Below are 15,000 nucleotides of genomic sequence, written 5' to 3' on the forward strand. Positions count from 1 at the left end.
AATATGAGAAAAAAAAAAAAAACAGTTTGCCCAAATCACCTCCAAATGTGCATTTACGAAGAATGGTCTGAAATTTTCTTTTTTCTTTTCTCTTTTGCCTCGTTAGATACTGTATACATTTTCATACGGCAACTTACAGATTTAAACATATTCATTTTACCAATAAGGATTGGTACCTCACCAAAATTAGATTTAAGCTTATATTTTATTGAAGCATTTTGACAGCCATCACTCCTTGTATGTCCAGTAATCTGTCTGTGTTCCTTTCATATCAGAGTTTTTCTTTTCTTTAATTTTTTTTAGGGAAAGATTATCAAATTTTTTGCATATTTTATAAGTAATTTGAACTAAGAAAATTCACTTGTCAGATAGAACCTATACTTATACATTTAAAATAAATGATTATACACATAAATTATTAAATGTATAGTAATTGCAGAGTTTTGCACTTAAGGTGTTTTCTGTTAAATTTATGTGTATTCCAGATATTTAGGGATTTGCATGTTTTAGCCTTGAGGATTTCGTTTCCACCGTATAAAATCTAACAAAATTCTTGTACTTGAATTGCAGGAAACCACTTCTCTCCATAACCAACCATAACCAACCACCACCATGTGTGACGAAGAAGAGGCGGCAGTGCTTATTTGCGACAATGGCTCCGGTCTTGTCAAGGCTGGCTTTGCCGGTGATGACGCTCCCCGAGCTGTCTTCCCCTCCATCGTTGGCCGTGCCCGTCACCAGGGTGTGATGGTCGGTATGGGTCAGAAGGACGCTTACGTCGGTGATGAGGCTCAGAGCAAGCGTGGTATCCTCACCCTTAAGTACCCCATCGAACATGGTATCATCACCAACTGGGACGACATGGAGAAGGTCTGGTACCACACCTTCTACAATGAGCTCCGTGTTGCCCCTGAGGAGTGCCCCACCATGCTCACTGAAGCTCCCCTCAACCCAAAGGCCAACCGTGAGAAGATGGTTCAGATCATGTTCGAGGCTTTTAACATGCCTGCCACTTACATTTGTATCCAGGCTGTGCTTTCCCTCTACGCCTCTGGTCGTACCACTGGTGAGGTCTGTGACTCTGGTGATGGTGTCTCCCACATGGTTCCTGTGTATGAAGGTTTTGCTCTTCCCCATGCCATCCTCCGATTGGACTTGGCTGGTCGAGACATCACCAGATATCTGATGAAGATCATGACTGAGCGTGGCTACTCCTTCACCACCACCGCTGAGCTTGAGATTGTTCGTGACATCAAGGAAAAGCTTTGCTACATTGCCCTGGACTTCGAGAGTGAGATGAACTCTGCTGCTGCTTCCTCCAACATTGACAAGTCCTATGAACTTCCTGATGGTCAGGTCATCACCATCGGCAACGAGCGTTTCCGTGCTCCCGAGTCCCTGTTCCAGCCTTCCTTCCTTGGTATGGAATCTTCTGGTGTTCATGAAGTCGTCCACAACTCCATCATGAGGTGCGACATTGACATCAGGAAGGATCTTTTGGCCAACATTGTCATGTCTGGTGGTACCACCATGTACGCTGGTATTGCTGACAGGATGCAGAAGGAAGTCACTGCTCTCTCCCCATCTACCATCAAGATCAAGATCGTCGCTCCCCCTGAGAGGAAGTACTCCGTCTGGATCGGTGGTTCCATCCTTGGTTCTCTGTCCACCTTCCAGGCCTTGTGGATCACTAAGGAAGAATACGACGAGTCTGGTCCAGGAATTGTTCACCGCAAGTGCTTCTAAGCATAAGATATTTGTATTTTTTATTCATTCTTTATCTCGAATTTTGGAGAATTTCCTTCATTCCATGAAACAAAGATAAATTTTGTTTTATTGTAATAAAAGGTTATGGAGTAAAGTTTTTCTTATTATACCATTATCTTCGGTATTTTTTTTTTTTTAAATTAAATAATATCCTTTATACAGGAATATACATCTTCAGTATGGTAAACATGGGCATGCAATCTTTATATCACCCACGATATTTGTAAAATATTGCGATCTTTTATATTGATCTTTATAACTTGAATGATGGAATCATATGTAATTTCTTTTTTTTTTCTTAAAGTTTTCAAGCCCAGTGAAAAGTTCATATTTCTAAAGAGAACCTTCAATATGTCATTCTTGTTGACTTTGACTTATCATGCACGATCTGTTATAGAGGTTCTATCATGTCCTGTTTTTTTCAGGCATGTATTTTTCACTTGTTTAAGGTTCAATGTAGCAATTCAATTTCTATTATCAAATTGCACTTCTACCAAAATTTGCACTATGAAAGGTTAATGCTAATATTTCTCCGTAAATAACTTCTTTTTCTTCATGAATAAAATGATTGCTTTCATTTTAGGAATGTTCAGGATAAGTACTACTGTATATAGCCTCATGTTAAACTTTATTCATCTCTTTGAGATTGCCGTAAGTTTTGAAGCTTTTTGAATTAAGGTTTCCAATTATTTGCTAAGAATGGAAGAGGATCACACTTGAAGAAGCTCTCTCTTTCTCTCTCTCTCTCTCTCTCTCTCTCTCTCTCTCTCTCTCTCTCTCTCTCTCTCTCTCTCTCTCTCTCTCTCTCTCTCTCTCTCTCTCTCTCTCTCACAGAATGTGAATTGATTGCGGTAGAATTTGAATCTGAAAAACTAGTGAATATTGTAGTTTACAGACCCCCAAATACTAAGGAGTTTGACATAATAATAGAAAAAGATAGATGATATATGTAGAAACCATAAAGACTGGAATATACTCCTATCCGGAGATTTTAACTTTCCTTTCGTGGATTGGAAAGAACGGATAGAAGAAAGTGGTTGTATGTATACATATAAAAAAGAGAGTAATAGTAGCGCAGAAGATAAGAGGCAATTTGAAAAGCTTCAAGATATGCTATTAGAACATAATATGCAACAAATAAACCACATTCCAACAAGAAAGGAAAATGTCCTAGATCTAGTATTTGTGAATGAGGTGAATTATGTTGAAGAAATAATAGTGCATAACACGGGAATTCCAGACCATAATGTCATAGAATTAATAGTCCATTCCAAAGCAAGTGATCACAGAATTAATCAAAGCACAAAACGTTGGGAAGGATATCGAAAATATAATTTTTATAGTAAGAATATAAAATGGTCAGAAATAAATGAAGAACTGAATAAAGAATGGAAAAATGTGTTTGTAAGTGATAATATACAGGTAAATACGGACATACTGTACACAATACTGGAGAAAATTGTTGAAAAATATGTACCGAAGAAAAACAATAAACAAAAGACATGCATACCAAGAGAAAGAAGGATCTTATTTCAGAAAATTAGAAAGTGGAAGAAAAATCATGCAAAAAAAAAAAAATGTGTGGAAAATGATGGAAATAAAATGTAAGATAGAAAATGCAGAACAAAAGATTAAACAGTAAAAAAAAAAATGAAAAAAGGGACTTAGAAGAAAGGACACTTCAAAATATAAAAAAAAAAAAAACCAAAGTACTTTACTCCTATGCAAAAAAGATGAATAAAGGGAGATTAGAAATAGGCCCTCTAAGAATTGAAAGACGGCTAACGAATGAAAAAAAGGAAATATGCAACATATTAGCAGAAAAATATAAGAGTGAGTTCACGCCAAGAATTGCGAATGAGAATAATGAAACAGAAATGAGAGAAGGAAATGTTGAATATTTACGGATATAGATATTAATGAAGCAGATATTGTCAAGGCTATAAACGAAATTAAAAATGGATCAGCAGCCGGACTAGATGGAGTTCCAGCGATTTTGTAAAAAAAAAACTGCAAACACTATCGCGAAGCCGCTTGCAATACTGCTAAGACAAAGTGTAGATATGAGCGAGATATATGTTAAACATAAATTAGCTTATATAACCCCTATCTTCAAAAGTGGATCAAGACTAGAGGCAAGCAATTATAGACCTGTTAGTCTAACATCACATATTATGAAAGTGTATGAGAGGGTAATAAAAAAGAAAATAATGGATCATTTGGTTAAAAATAATTTGTTTAATATAGGTCAACACGGTTTTGTGCCCGGAAAAAGTACACAATCCCAACTGATAGCACACTATGAAAACATATACAAAAATATGATAAATGAAAAAGACACAGATGTGATCTATCTGGATTTTGCAAAAGCCTTTGACAAGGTAGACCATAATATATCAGAGAAAAAATGAGAAAGCATAATATTGTGGGAAAGATAGGAAAATGGGTAAAAGAATTCCTGCAAAACAGAAAACAGATAGTGGTTGCAAATGACGAGAAATCGGATGAAGCTCAGGTAATATCTGGCGTGCCACAAGGTACGGTATTAGCTGCACTGCTGTTTGTTATTATGATCTCAGACATAGACTGTGATGTTGAAAACTCTGTAGTGAGAAGTTTCGCCGATGACACAAGTAGAGAAATTACTTGTGATGAAGATAGGAACTCGCTACAAAGAGATCTAAACAAAATATATGAATGGGCGGAGATAAATAGGATGGTATTTAACTCCGATATTTTCGAATCAATGAATTATGGAAACAGAGAAGGAATGGTATATGCGTATATGCATACAAGGGACCTAATAACGAGACAATCACAAACAAGGAAGCAATTAAAGACCTTGGTGTAATGTTAAATAGGAATATGTTATGCAATGACCAAATAGCAACACTGTTGGCTAAATGTAAAGCAAAAATGGGAATGTTATTCAGACACTTTAAAAAAATAAAAGCTGAACACATGATTATGCTTTACAAAACTTGTGCACGTAGTACACTCGAGTACTGCAATGTGATATGGTACCCACACTACCAAAAGGATATTGCACAAATAGAGAGTGTACAAAGGTCCTATACTGCTAGAATAGAAGAAGTTAAGGACCTTGACTACTGGGAAAGACTGCAAATTTTAAAACTATACAGTCTAGAAAGGAGAAGAGAACTCTACATGATAATACAAGCATGGAAGCAAATAGAAGGAATTACTGAAAACATCATCGAGCTAAAAATATCAGAAAGAGCAAGCCGAGGTAGATTAATAGTACCCAAAAAATATACCAGGAAAACTAAGGAAGGTGCACAGGACATCAATCCACTACGCACCAGCATCGATAATGCAGCGACTATTTAATGTGCTGCCAGCTCATCTAAGAAACATATCAGGAGGGAGCGTAGATGTGTTTAAGAATAAGCTCGATAAATACCTAAGATGCATCCCGGACCATCCAAGACTGGAAGATGCAAAATACACCGGAAGGTGCATTAGCAACTCTCTGGTGGATATACGAGGTGCCTCACACTGAGGGACCTGGGGGAACCCAAACAAAAAATAAGGCAATAAGGTAAGGTCTCTCTCTCTCTCTCTCTCTCTCTCTCTCTCTCTCTCTCTCTCTCTCTCTCTCTCTCTCTCTCTCTCTCTGGAAGTACGCACAAATATACAGTATGTGTATGTGCTTGTGTGTGTATATATGTGTGCGTTTCTGTCTGTATGTATAAACACATTGCATTTTGTTTGATATTTTGCATTTTAAACGGTGACAATTGTATAGAGCGTGTTTTATCTCATTTCGTGAGCTATAATTCCGAGTGATAGAAAGACCCTAGTTCAATGATGACTATAGAAGTTCTTATTCGGAGAATCAGGGCTATCATCTTTGAAAGGGTAACATATATTTGATTATGAATAACTATACTCAGTAAAGATCTGTTGCTAAGAGAGTTTAGAAGAAGCCCTTTCTTGTACAACCCTTGAACATAATTTGTGGGCTACCCTTAAATCTGTACTCTTTGCTGTGTAGACTTAACAGTTCCTGATTTGCTTAAACCAGATGGCTCTGTCACTCAGTGTCCATAGGAAAAGTAGCCATTTTGGCTTATTTGTTAGACAGTAAGGAGAGTAGTGAGAAACTCGATCTTTCTCATTCCTGGTTTGCTGTGGCTAAACTAACTAGTTTAGCTTTTCGGCCTGGTGAACTCAAAGCACTCTTGATGGACCTTAATGATTAAGGAGGTGTAGACCCAAATGATATTTTTCCTTTGTTGTTTATAAAGGTAAAAACCGCCGATATCTTAGCTCCTCAAGTTGGCGAGAAGAGGTTCTTTTAACACTCATTGTAGAACTGGTAATGTTACTCCATTAGGTAAATTGTTTTTTTTGTCAGCTGTATCTTGCAGATTATTGCCTGATATACATAATTCCACATTATTTAGAGTTTTGGAAAAGTGTTTCAAATAGGAATACCGAAAGTAATGATCTCTTCCTGAGTTTGCAGTTTAGATTTCGCAAAGGCTTTGAATTATGTGGTGCCCTTCTTATAATCTCCAGAGCTGTGCAGAAATCCCTTGATTGTGATTAGGAAGTTCGTATGATTGGCTTTGATTTTAGTGCGGCCTTTGACCATTTAAATCATGAGTCCTCTGTTTTCAAACTAAAGTAGGTGGAAGTAGCTTAATCATTTCTTAGTATTATTGTTGAATTTTGAAGTAATAGATTGCAATGAATAGTTGTTGTTCCTCAGGGTAATGTTATTGGCCCATTGCCTTTCATACTATATAAATATGATGTGTTTTGGCCTTGAAAATAAGAGTGTTGCATATGCAGATGATCCTACTCTGCCTCAATTCAATCTCTTGAATGTAGATCTTGTGATGCTGAATCCCTTAATAGAAAACTAATTCAAATTAGTTCTGGCGCAAATTATGAGGCATGAAACTAAACCCTAACAAAACTTGAAGAATGATTGGCAATAGGACGAAGACGATGACTCCTTGATTATTTTTATTGCCAGCTAAGCTACACCACTAACGGGAAAAGCAAGATGCTATAAGCCCAAGGGATCTAACATGGAGAAATAGCCTAGGGAGGAAAGGAAATAAGGAAATAAATAGACTATATGAGAGGTAATGAACAATTAGAATAGAATATTTTATAAACTATAAAAAGAGTCTTATGTCAGTCTGTTCATTTGCTACAATTGTGAACTTTAGAAGTTCAACTGATTCAACTACCCGATTAGGAAGATCATTCCACAACTTGGTCCTAGTTGGGATAAAACTAATGGAATACTGTGTAATATTGAGCCTAATGATGGAGAAGGCATGACTTTTAGAATTAACTGCATACGTAGTATTACGAACAGGAAGGTAGTGTCCGGGAAGATATAAATGTAAAGGCTGGTCAGAATTATGAAAAATCTTATGCAACTTGCATAACGAAGTTATAGAACGACAGTGCCAGAGATTAATATGTAGCTCAGGAAAAAGAAATTCAGTAGATCTTAAGTTCCTGTCCAACAAATTAAGATGGGAATTAGCAGCTGGAGACCAGACTGGTGAACAATACTCGAAACAAGGTAGAATAAAAGAATTAAATTATTTCTTCAAAATAGACTGATCACCGACCTAATGTGTTTCTCAAAAGTAAATTTGCCATCGAGAATCACACCTAAAATTTTAAAATAGTGATGCGGAGTTGAAGAAACTATCAATGCTGTGATCCGGATATTTAGGAGCCACTGTTCTCGGCATACTTACAATAATACTTTGAGTTTTATTCACCTTTATGCCGCCCCATAATTTGCACCATGCATTAATTTTAGCTTGATCTCTATGAAGGGATTCAGCAAACCCAGATCTACATTCAGGAGATGGAATTGATGCAAAGAGAGTAGCATCATCAACGAGTTTGTTTTCTAGGTCAAACTACATATCATGTGTATGTAGTACGAAAAGTAATGGGCCAAGAACACGACCCCGAGGAACACCAGATATTACATTCCTGTACTCACTATGGTGGCCATTAAAAGCAACTCTTTGTGATCTATTATTTATAAATTCAATAGTAATGATAAGAAAAGACCCACCAACTCCCAAACTTTTCAGTTTGAAAACACTGTCCTCATGATTAACACTGTGAAAGGCAGTACTAAATTCAAGGTCAGTCATACAAACTTCCTATCAACAATCATGGGATTTCTGTACAGCACATCGCTGTTACATAGCATTTAGCCACGAAGAAAGATAAAAGTTGACGACAATTCTTCTGTACTTATAATTTTCGAATTCTGATCTTTTGTACTTGGAATTGAGATCAACCCATCTTCACCATCATAGCTAGTTCGTACAGGTTCGATTCCTCGGCCTGCTAGAAGCTATCGTTTTTTAGTGGTTCCCCCTTGTGTCTCTGATCCCGATGTATAAGAGAGTATCCAGACATTAAGGTATTAAAAAATATGGCTTATTTGAATATGAAAAAAAACACGTCTAAATATGCAAAATTTATTATTATTCGAGGGCCAAGTACAAATATGCCAACTAGCCACGATGGTGAAGATGGGTTGATTTCAATTTTAAGTACAAAAAACTTGAATTCGATAGGTATAAGAACAGAAGAATTGTCATCAACTTTTATCTTTTTTCGTGGCTAAATGCTCTGTCCTGGACCAGGGTTTGATTTCTCCACCGGCCAGAAGCTATTATCTTTGACTGGTTCCCCTTTGGGTCTCTGGTCCCGAGGTATGAGAGAGAATCCAGACGTTAAGGTATTAAAATATAGGGCTTATTTTAATATATATATATATATATATATATATATATATATATATATATATAAACTGTATATATATACAGTATATATATATATATATATATATATATATATATATATATATATATATATATATACTGTATATATATACAGTTTATATATATATACAGTATATATATATATATATATATATATATATATATATATATATATATATAAATTTATATACGTGTGTGTTTGATAGGAGATACATTAATGTAGTGAAATAGTTTGTGTATCGCCATGATCAGCAAAGGTGCACTAGTCAGGGTCACCCATACTCGGTTGGTTTGTTGCGAGCGATCAGATTTAAGTCTCCTACCATCATCAATCCAGTTGACCAGCGTGGTGATGAAAACTGGCCAAACCCCAGACACATGAATGAGGACATGTCAACTAAAAAGGGCTGCACTTTTTGTCGTTGTTGTGTATTAAAACCTCTGAAGTAAAAGTGAGAAGACTTGATTTTGTCTACTATTTTCGTCTTATTAGTTACTCGTGAGAAGGTCGATGTCACAAAGAAAACGAATATACTAACTCCAATCAAGTCTTCCCACTTTTCCTTCTGTGGCTTTTAGTACATATGTTATGCTCATCACGTGTCAGTTTTCGTGAATACTACACGCATGCACGCACGCACGCACACACACACACACACACACATATATATATATATATATATATATATATATATATATATATATATATATATATATATATATATATATTTATTGTGTGTGTGTTTGTGTCTGTATATATAATACCCTCGAATTTCCATATATACAGTATATATATATATATATATATATATATATATATATATATATATATACCGACTTCGATTTTTTTTACCTTGCCCAAGTCATCTGAAAACATTCTGGTTCATGTTTCACTTACAGTAAATATGTTTATATATATGTTACATCCTTTGAATCCTCTGTTGTTCATGTGTGCTAGCAAAGAAAATCATCTTGGCACCTCTGCTTTTTTTTATTTGTGTTGAATTCGTCCTTCCTTTCCGCGTAACTATTTGTCTCGACCGAGTATTACTTTTATGGACTGTTTCTTCTCAGTTTAATCTGTTGCATTCATGTTGTTGCATCTTTGTAATACATATATTTAATTATTTAATTTTCCTCTCTTTATAATTCCAACAACACATGCTAAACATTAACTTCCATTCTTGCACTTTTTCACTTTACTTCTCAAAGTTAGTTAGTTTTTTTTTCTTTTTTTTTTCTTTTTTTTTACGTGAATTACAGAGAATGGCCATGCAGCGCATTCGTGGTCTCATAATATTTCTTCAATAAGTCATATCACGCTTACTCATGACCTTCCTTGTCGATACATAACGATAATAGATAAGTGAATAAAGAAACAAACTTATTCGCTCGGTCACCTGCAAGCAAAATTTCTCTCCTGGTGGCCTTGTCCCTCACCTCCCTAGAGGGGATGCAAGCAACCAAAGCACATTGTAGTGGAACTAAGCCCAAAGTATTTTTTCTAAATAGCCTACTCGGATCTAGATTTCTTCTTCAGTTCCCGGTTTCTATTACTGATTTGGCGAGGCGGCGAAAAAAATTCCTGCAAGAGGGATTAGGACTTCCTCCGACATTAGTATATAAGAGATTTTGTTACACTGGCCGTCTTAGTTTTCCGGGCTCGAGCAGGGTACGTGGATCTTTGTGATTGAAGGGAACTCATTATTTCTATTGCAAATAGAATAGGAAATTAACTGGAAATGCCGATTTTATTTGAAGTTTTTTCTTAGGGGAACAATGGTTATAAGCAGTTTGATAGGAAAATCCAGTGATAGTGAAGTTAACTACTGGGAATAGTACTTGCAATAGTTTTTGCAGACAAAGTATTGTGCAGAGATTTTATATAATAGAAAGTATAAATTTTAAATAGTTGCAACTTCATCATGATACGATAAATTATGATTATTTTATTTATGCGATAATACATTTAACTATGTACCAATTTTTCTCAAATGACTTAAAATTAAACGCCAATCCAAGAATAGTAAATAACCATTTACTCCGAATCACAATTGTTTCAATATCAGAAAATTTCTTGTACAAAGATTGATAAGATCCAGTTTACGTGTTTCAAATCTAACTTGGAAAATATATACGTTCTTATATATATTTTCTTTTAATTGTCCACCACAACTTTCAGTTCAATCACAGTCATATGGCCTGTGAATCGAAAAGTAGACCATATTCTTTCGTTTGACATGTAATATAAAAACAAACTATTCTATATACGTTTGATGAATTAAAAAGTTTGTGATTTTAGATGAGTTCATCTTTTAAATATCTGTGTAGAACAGATAGAGTTTTGTAGAAATGATTTCATGGGTAAAATGTAAATTCAATGAAAATTGAATATCACAGAGTAGTGAGCTACCGATAATTTTCATGATTGGGAACAGAATCAAATATCAATTTATTGATTATAAAATAATTTAGCTGAATAGTAATGATTGGAAATGTAAGATACTTCATAATTGCGCTGAATTTTATCATTGCTGCCGTGAGCTGACAGATATATTTAGATAGCAATATATCTCTGTAACGTGTACTTTTCCGTGAACATCACAAACCAATAGTATACTGGAACATTAATGACTGGAATAACACCGAACATTAATGACTGGAATAACACCAAAGATTCTATAAAGCTTCATAAAATATTAGAGAGAGAGAAAAAAAAACAGTTTGCCCAAATCACCTTCAAATGTGCATATACGAAGAATGGTCTGAAATTTTCTTTTTTCTTTTCTCTTTTGCCTCGTTAGATACTGTATACATTTTCATACGGCAACTTACAGATTTAAACATATTCATTTTACCAATAAGGATTGGTACCTCACCAAAATTAGATTTAAGCTTACATTTTATTGAAGCATTTTGACAGCCATCACTCCTTGTATGTCCAGTTATCTGCCTGTGTTCCTTTCACATCAGAGTTTTTCTTTTCTTTATCAAATTTTTTGCATATTTTATAAGTAATTTGAACTAAGAAAATTCACTCGTCAGATAGAACCTATACTTATACATTTAAGATAAATGATTATACACATGAATTATTAAATGTATAGAACTTTCAGAGGCTTGCACTTATGGTGTTTTTTGCTAAATTTATGTGTATTCCAGATTATCTAGGGATTTGCATGTTTTAGCCTTGAGGATTTTGTTTCCACCGTATAAACGCTAACAAAATTCTTGTTCTTGGATTGTAGGAAACCACTTCTCTCCATAACCAACCATAACCAACCACCACCATGTGTGACGAAGAAGAGGCGGCAGTGCTTATTTGCGACAATGGCTCCGGTCTTGTCAAGGCTGGCTTTGCCGGTGATGACGCTCCTCGAGCTGTCTTCCCCTCCATCGTTGGCCGTGCCCGTCACCAGGGTGTGATGGTCGGTATGGGTCAGAAGGACGCTTACGTCGGTGATGAGGCTCAGAGCAAGCGTGGTATCCTCACCCTCAAGTACCCCATCGAACATGGTATCATCACCAACTGGGACGACATGGAGAAGGTCTGGTACCACACCTTCTACAATGAGCTCCGTGTTGCCCCTGAGGAGTGCCCCACCATGCTCACTGAAGCTCCCCTCAACCCAAAGGCCAACCGTGAGAAGATGGTTCAGATCATGTTCGAGGCTTTTAACATGCCTGCCACTTACATTTGTATCCAGGCTGTGCTCTCCCTCTACGCCTCTGGTCGTACCACTGGTGAGGTCTGTGACTCTGGTGATGGTGTCTCCCACATGGTGCCCGTCTATGAAGGTTTCGCTCTTCCCCACGCCATCCTCCGTCTGGACTTGGCGGGTAGGGACATCACCAACTACTTGATGAAGATCATGACTGAGCGTGGCTACTCCTTCACTACTACTGCTGAACGTGAGATTGTCCGTGACATCAAGGAAAAGCTTTGCTATATTGCTCTGGACTTCGAGAATGAGATGAACACTGCTGCCGCCTCCTCTTCAGTTGATAAGTCATATGAGCTTCCTGACGGTCAGGTTATCACCATTGGCAACGAGCGTTTCCGTGCTCCCGAGTCCCTGTTCCAGCCTTCCTTCCTTGGTATGGAATCTTCTGGTGTTCACGAGGTTGTCCACAACTCCATCATGAGGTGCGACATTGACATCAGGAAGGATCTGTTGGCCAACATTGTCATGTCTGGTGGTACCACCATGTATGCTGGTATTGCTGACAGGATGCAGAAGGAAGTCACTGCTCTCTCCCCATCTACCATCAAGATTAAGATCGTTGCTCCCCCTGAGAGAAAGTACTCTGTCTGGATCGGTGGTTCTATCCTTGGTTCTCTGTCCACCTTCCAGGCCTTGTGGATCACTAAGGAAGAATACGACGAGTCTGGTCCAGGAATTGTCCATCGCAAGTGCTTCTAAGCATGAAATATTTATATATTTTTATTCTTAATAATGACATTTTTGAGAATTTCCTTCATTCCATGAAACAAAGATAAATTTGGTTTTATTGTAGTAAAAGGTTATGGAGTGATGTTTTTGTTTTATTATACCATCATCCTCAGCATTGTTTTTTTTTTTTTTTTTTTTCAAATAATATCATTTCTACAGCAATATGCATCTTCAGTATGTTAACCATGGGAATACAATGTATATATCGCCTACCTTTTTTTTTCATAACATATTGCAATTTATAAATATTTTTTTAAACTTAAATGTTTGAATCATATACTTTCCTTTTTTCTGATTTTCTTTGAAAACTGAGTTTTAGATTGAAAATGGTTACCTCGAAGTTTCTTTGATTTGTTCACATATTAATTAGAGGAAAATAACCTTTTCGTAATATGACCATAGTATAAAATAAAATGTGCGTTAGCGAGCAGAGTAGTGAACAAGGTTGAGCTCATAGCCATGGTGAAAGGAATAAAAGACGAACATTCATAAAAATTCGCGCGTAGAAGTTATTTCAAAGGAAAAAATTCCACATAAATACGATATGAAAACATATAAACAATCAGATAGTTGTCAAGCATATTGTAAAAGTTCACATTTCCAAAGAGAACCCTCAAACATGTCATTCTTATTGACTTCGACTGATCAAGCATGATCTCTTATAAAGGTTCTACTTGACTTGTTTGCTTCAGTCTTGTATTTTTCACTTGATTAAGGGTTCAGTATGGCACAACGTGCTTTATTAATGTTGGTTTTCTAATTCCATGAAATTAATATTTCATAGAAATATCATACTTTTCTTCTCTTTATTACTACATCCACATTTTCAGAACCCCAAGCATGACATTAATATTCTTGGTTAAATGATAATGGGCTTCAAACACACACACACACACATACACACACACACACACACACATATATATATATATATATATATATATATATATATATATAAACATACATATACAGTATATATATACATATATATATATATATATATATATATACATACATATATATACATATATATATATATATATATATATATATATATATATATATATATATATATATATATATATATGTATGTATGTATAATTAAGTATATATGTATTATTATGCAATATATATGTATGTATGTATAATTAAGTATATATGTATTATTATTGCATATATGCCATAATCTTATAGTAATTCCTTTATCATACAAAAAGTCAAAGATACTGTTGTTCTATTTACTTGAGATTTTTACGTGAGTAATAAGAATAATTACCAATATGCTCCGGAGAAAAGACAAGACTCTTACACCAATGAGAAAATTTCCTTTGTCTAATGGGTATATGATCCTACATTAGGCATTCCTTATCTCTTTGACATGGTGCACTGAGTATTGCAGACCATGACACTTATCTACACAGCGCCCGTTACTGTCAATATTGGCAGTCTTGAAGCTCTTATACAGTGGACCGTCTTATCACTCATGCATAACTCAGTGAACATGCAAACAAAGTCCCGGACTTATTTGTTTGTATTGATTTGTTGTCTTTTCAGTATCCACCCGTTAAGATGCTTCCGGTAGAGTTATTGGGTCCTTTAACGGGCAAGACAGTACTACATTGGACCCTTCTCTCTGGTTACGGCTCATTTTTCCGTTGCCTACCCACACACCTAGTAGTCTTGCCTAATCTTACCACATTCGCCTTTGTCCTCATGCACTTGATAACAGTGAGATTATCAAACAAGTCTTCTTTGCTTACGGTTCTAGCTATTGCACTGTAATTGTTTAGTGAGAGGTTTTATCTTGGTAATGGTATAAGAGACTCTTTAGCTATGGTAAGCAACTCTTCTTGGAGAAGGAGACTCCAAAATCAAATCAATGTTCTCTAGTCTTGAGTAGTGCCCTAGCCTCTGTACCCTGGACTTGCACTATCTGTGGGTAGAGTTCTCTTGCTTGAAGGTACACTTGGGCACAC

At 35.9% G+C, this 15,000-nt stretch overlaps 2 protein-coding genes across 2 annotated transcripts; both read left to right on the plus strand.

Moving 5' to 3' along the window:
- Positions 1–574: 574 nt before the first annotated feature.
- Positions 575–1,861, plus strand: LOC137653265 (actin-2, muscle-specific-like). Its single transcript, XM_068386636.1, has one exon. The coding sequence runs from the start codon at positions 613–615 to the stop codon at positions 1,744–1,746; it is 1,134 nt and encodes a 377-aa protein (XP_068242737.1). The 5' UTR covers positions 575–612; the 3' UTR covers positions 1,747–1,861.
- Positions 1,862–11,795: 9,934 nt separating this feature from the next.
- LOC137653266 (actin-2, muscle-specific-like) lies at positions 11,796–13,106 on the plus strand. The gene has a single exon (XM_068386637.1). It carries the CDS (start codon positions 11,861–11,863, stop codon positions 12,992–12,994), a length of 1,134 nt encoding a protein of 377 aa, XP_068242738.1. The 5' UTR covers positions 11,796–11,860; the 3' UTR covers positions 12,995–13,106.
- The last annotated feature ends 1,894 nt before the right edge of the window (positions 13,107–15,000 follow it).

This window comes from Palaemon carinicauda, chromosome 14 (assembly GCF_036898095.1).
Source record: "Palaemon carinicauda isolate YSFRI2023 chromosome 14, ASM3689809v2, whole genome shotgun sequence".
Taxonomy (NCBI): Eukaryota; Metazoa; Arthropoda; class Malacostraca; order Decapoda; family Palaemonidae; genus Palaemon; species Palaemon carinicauda.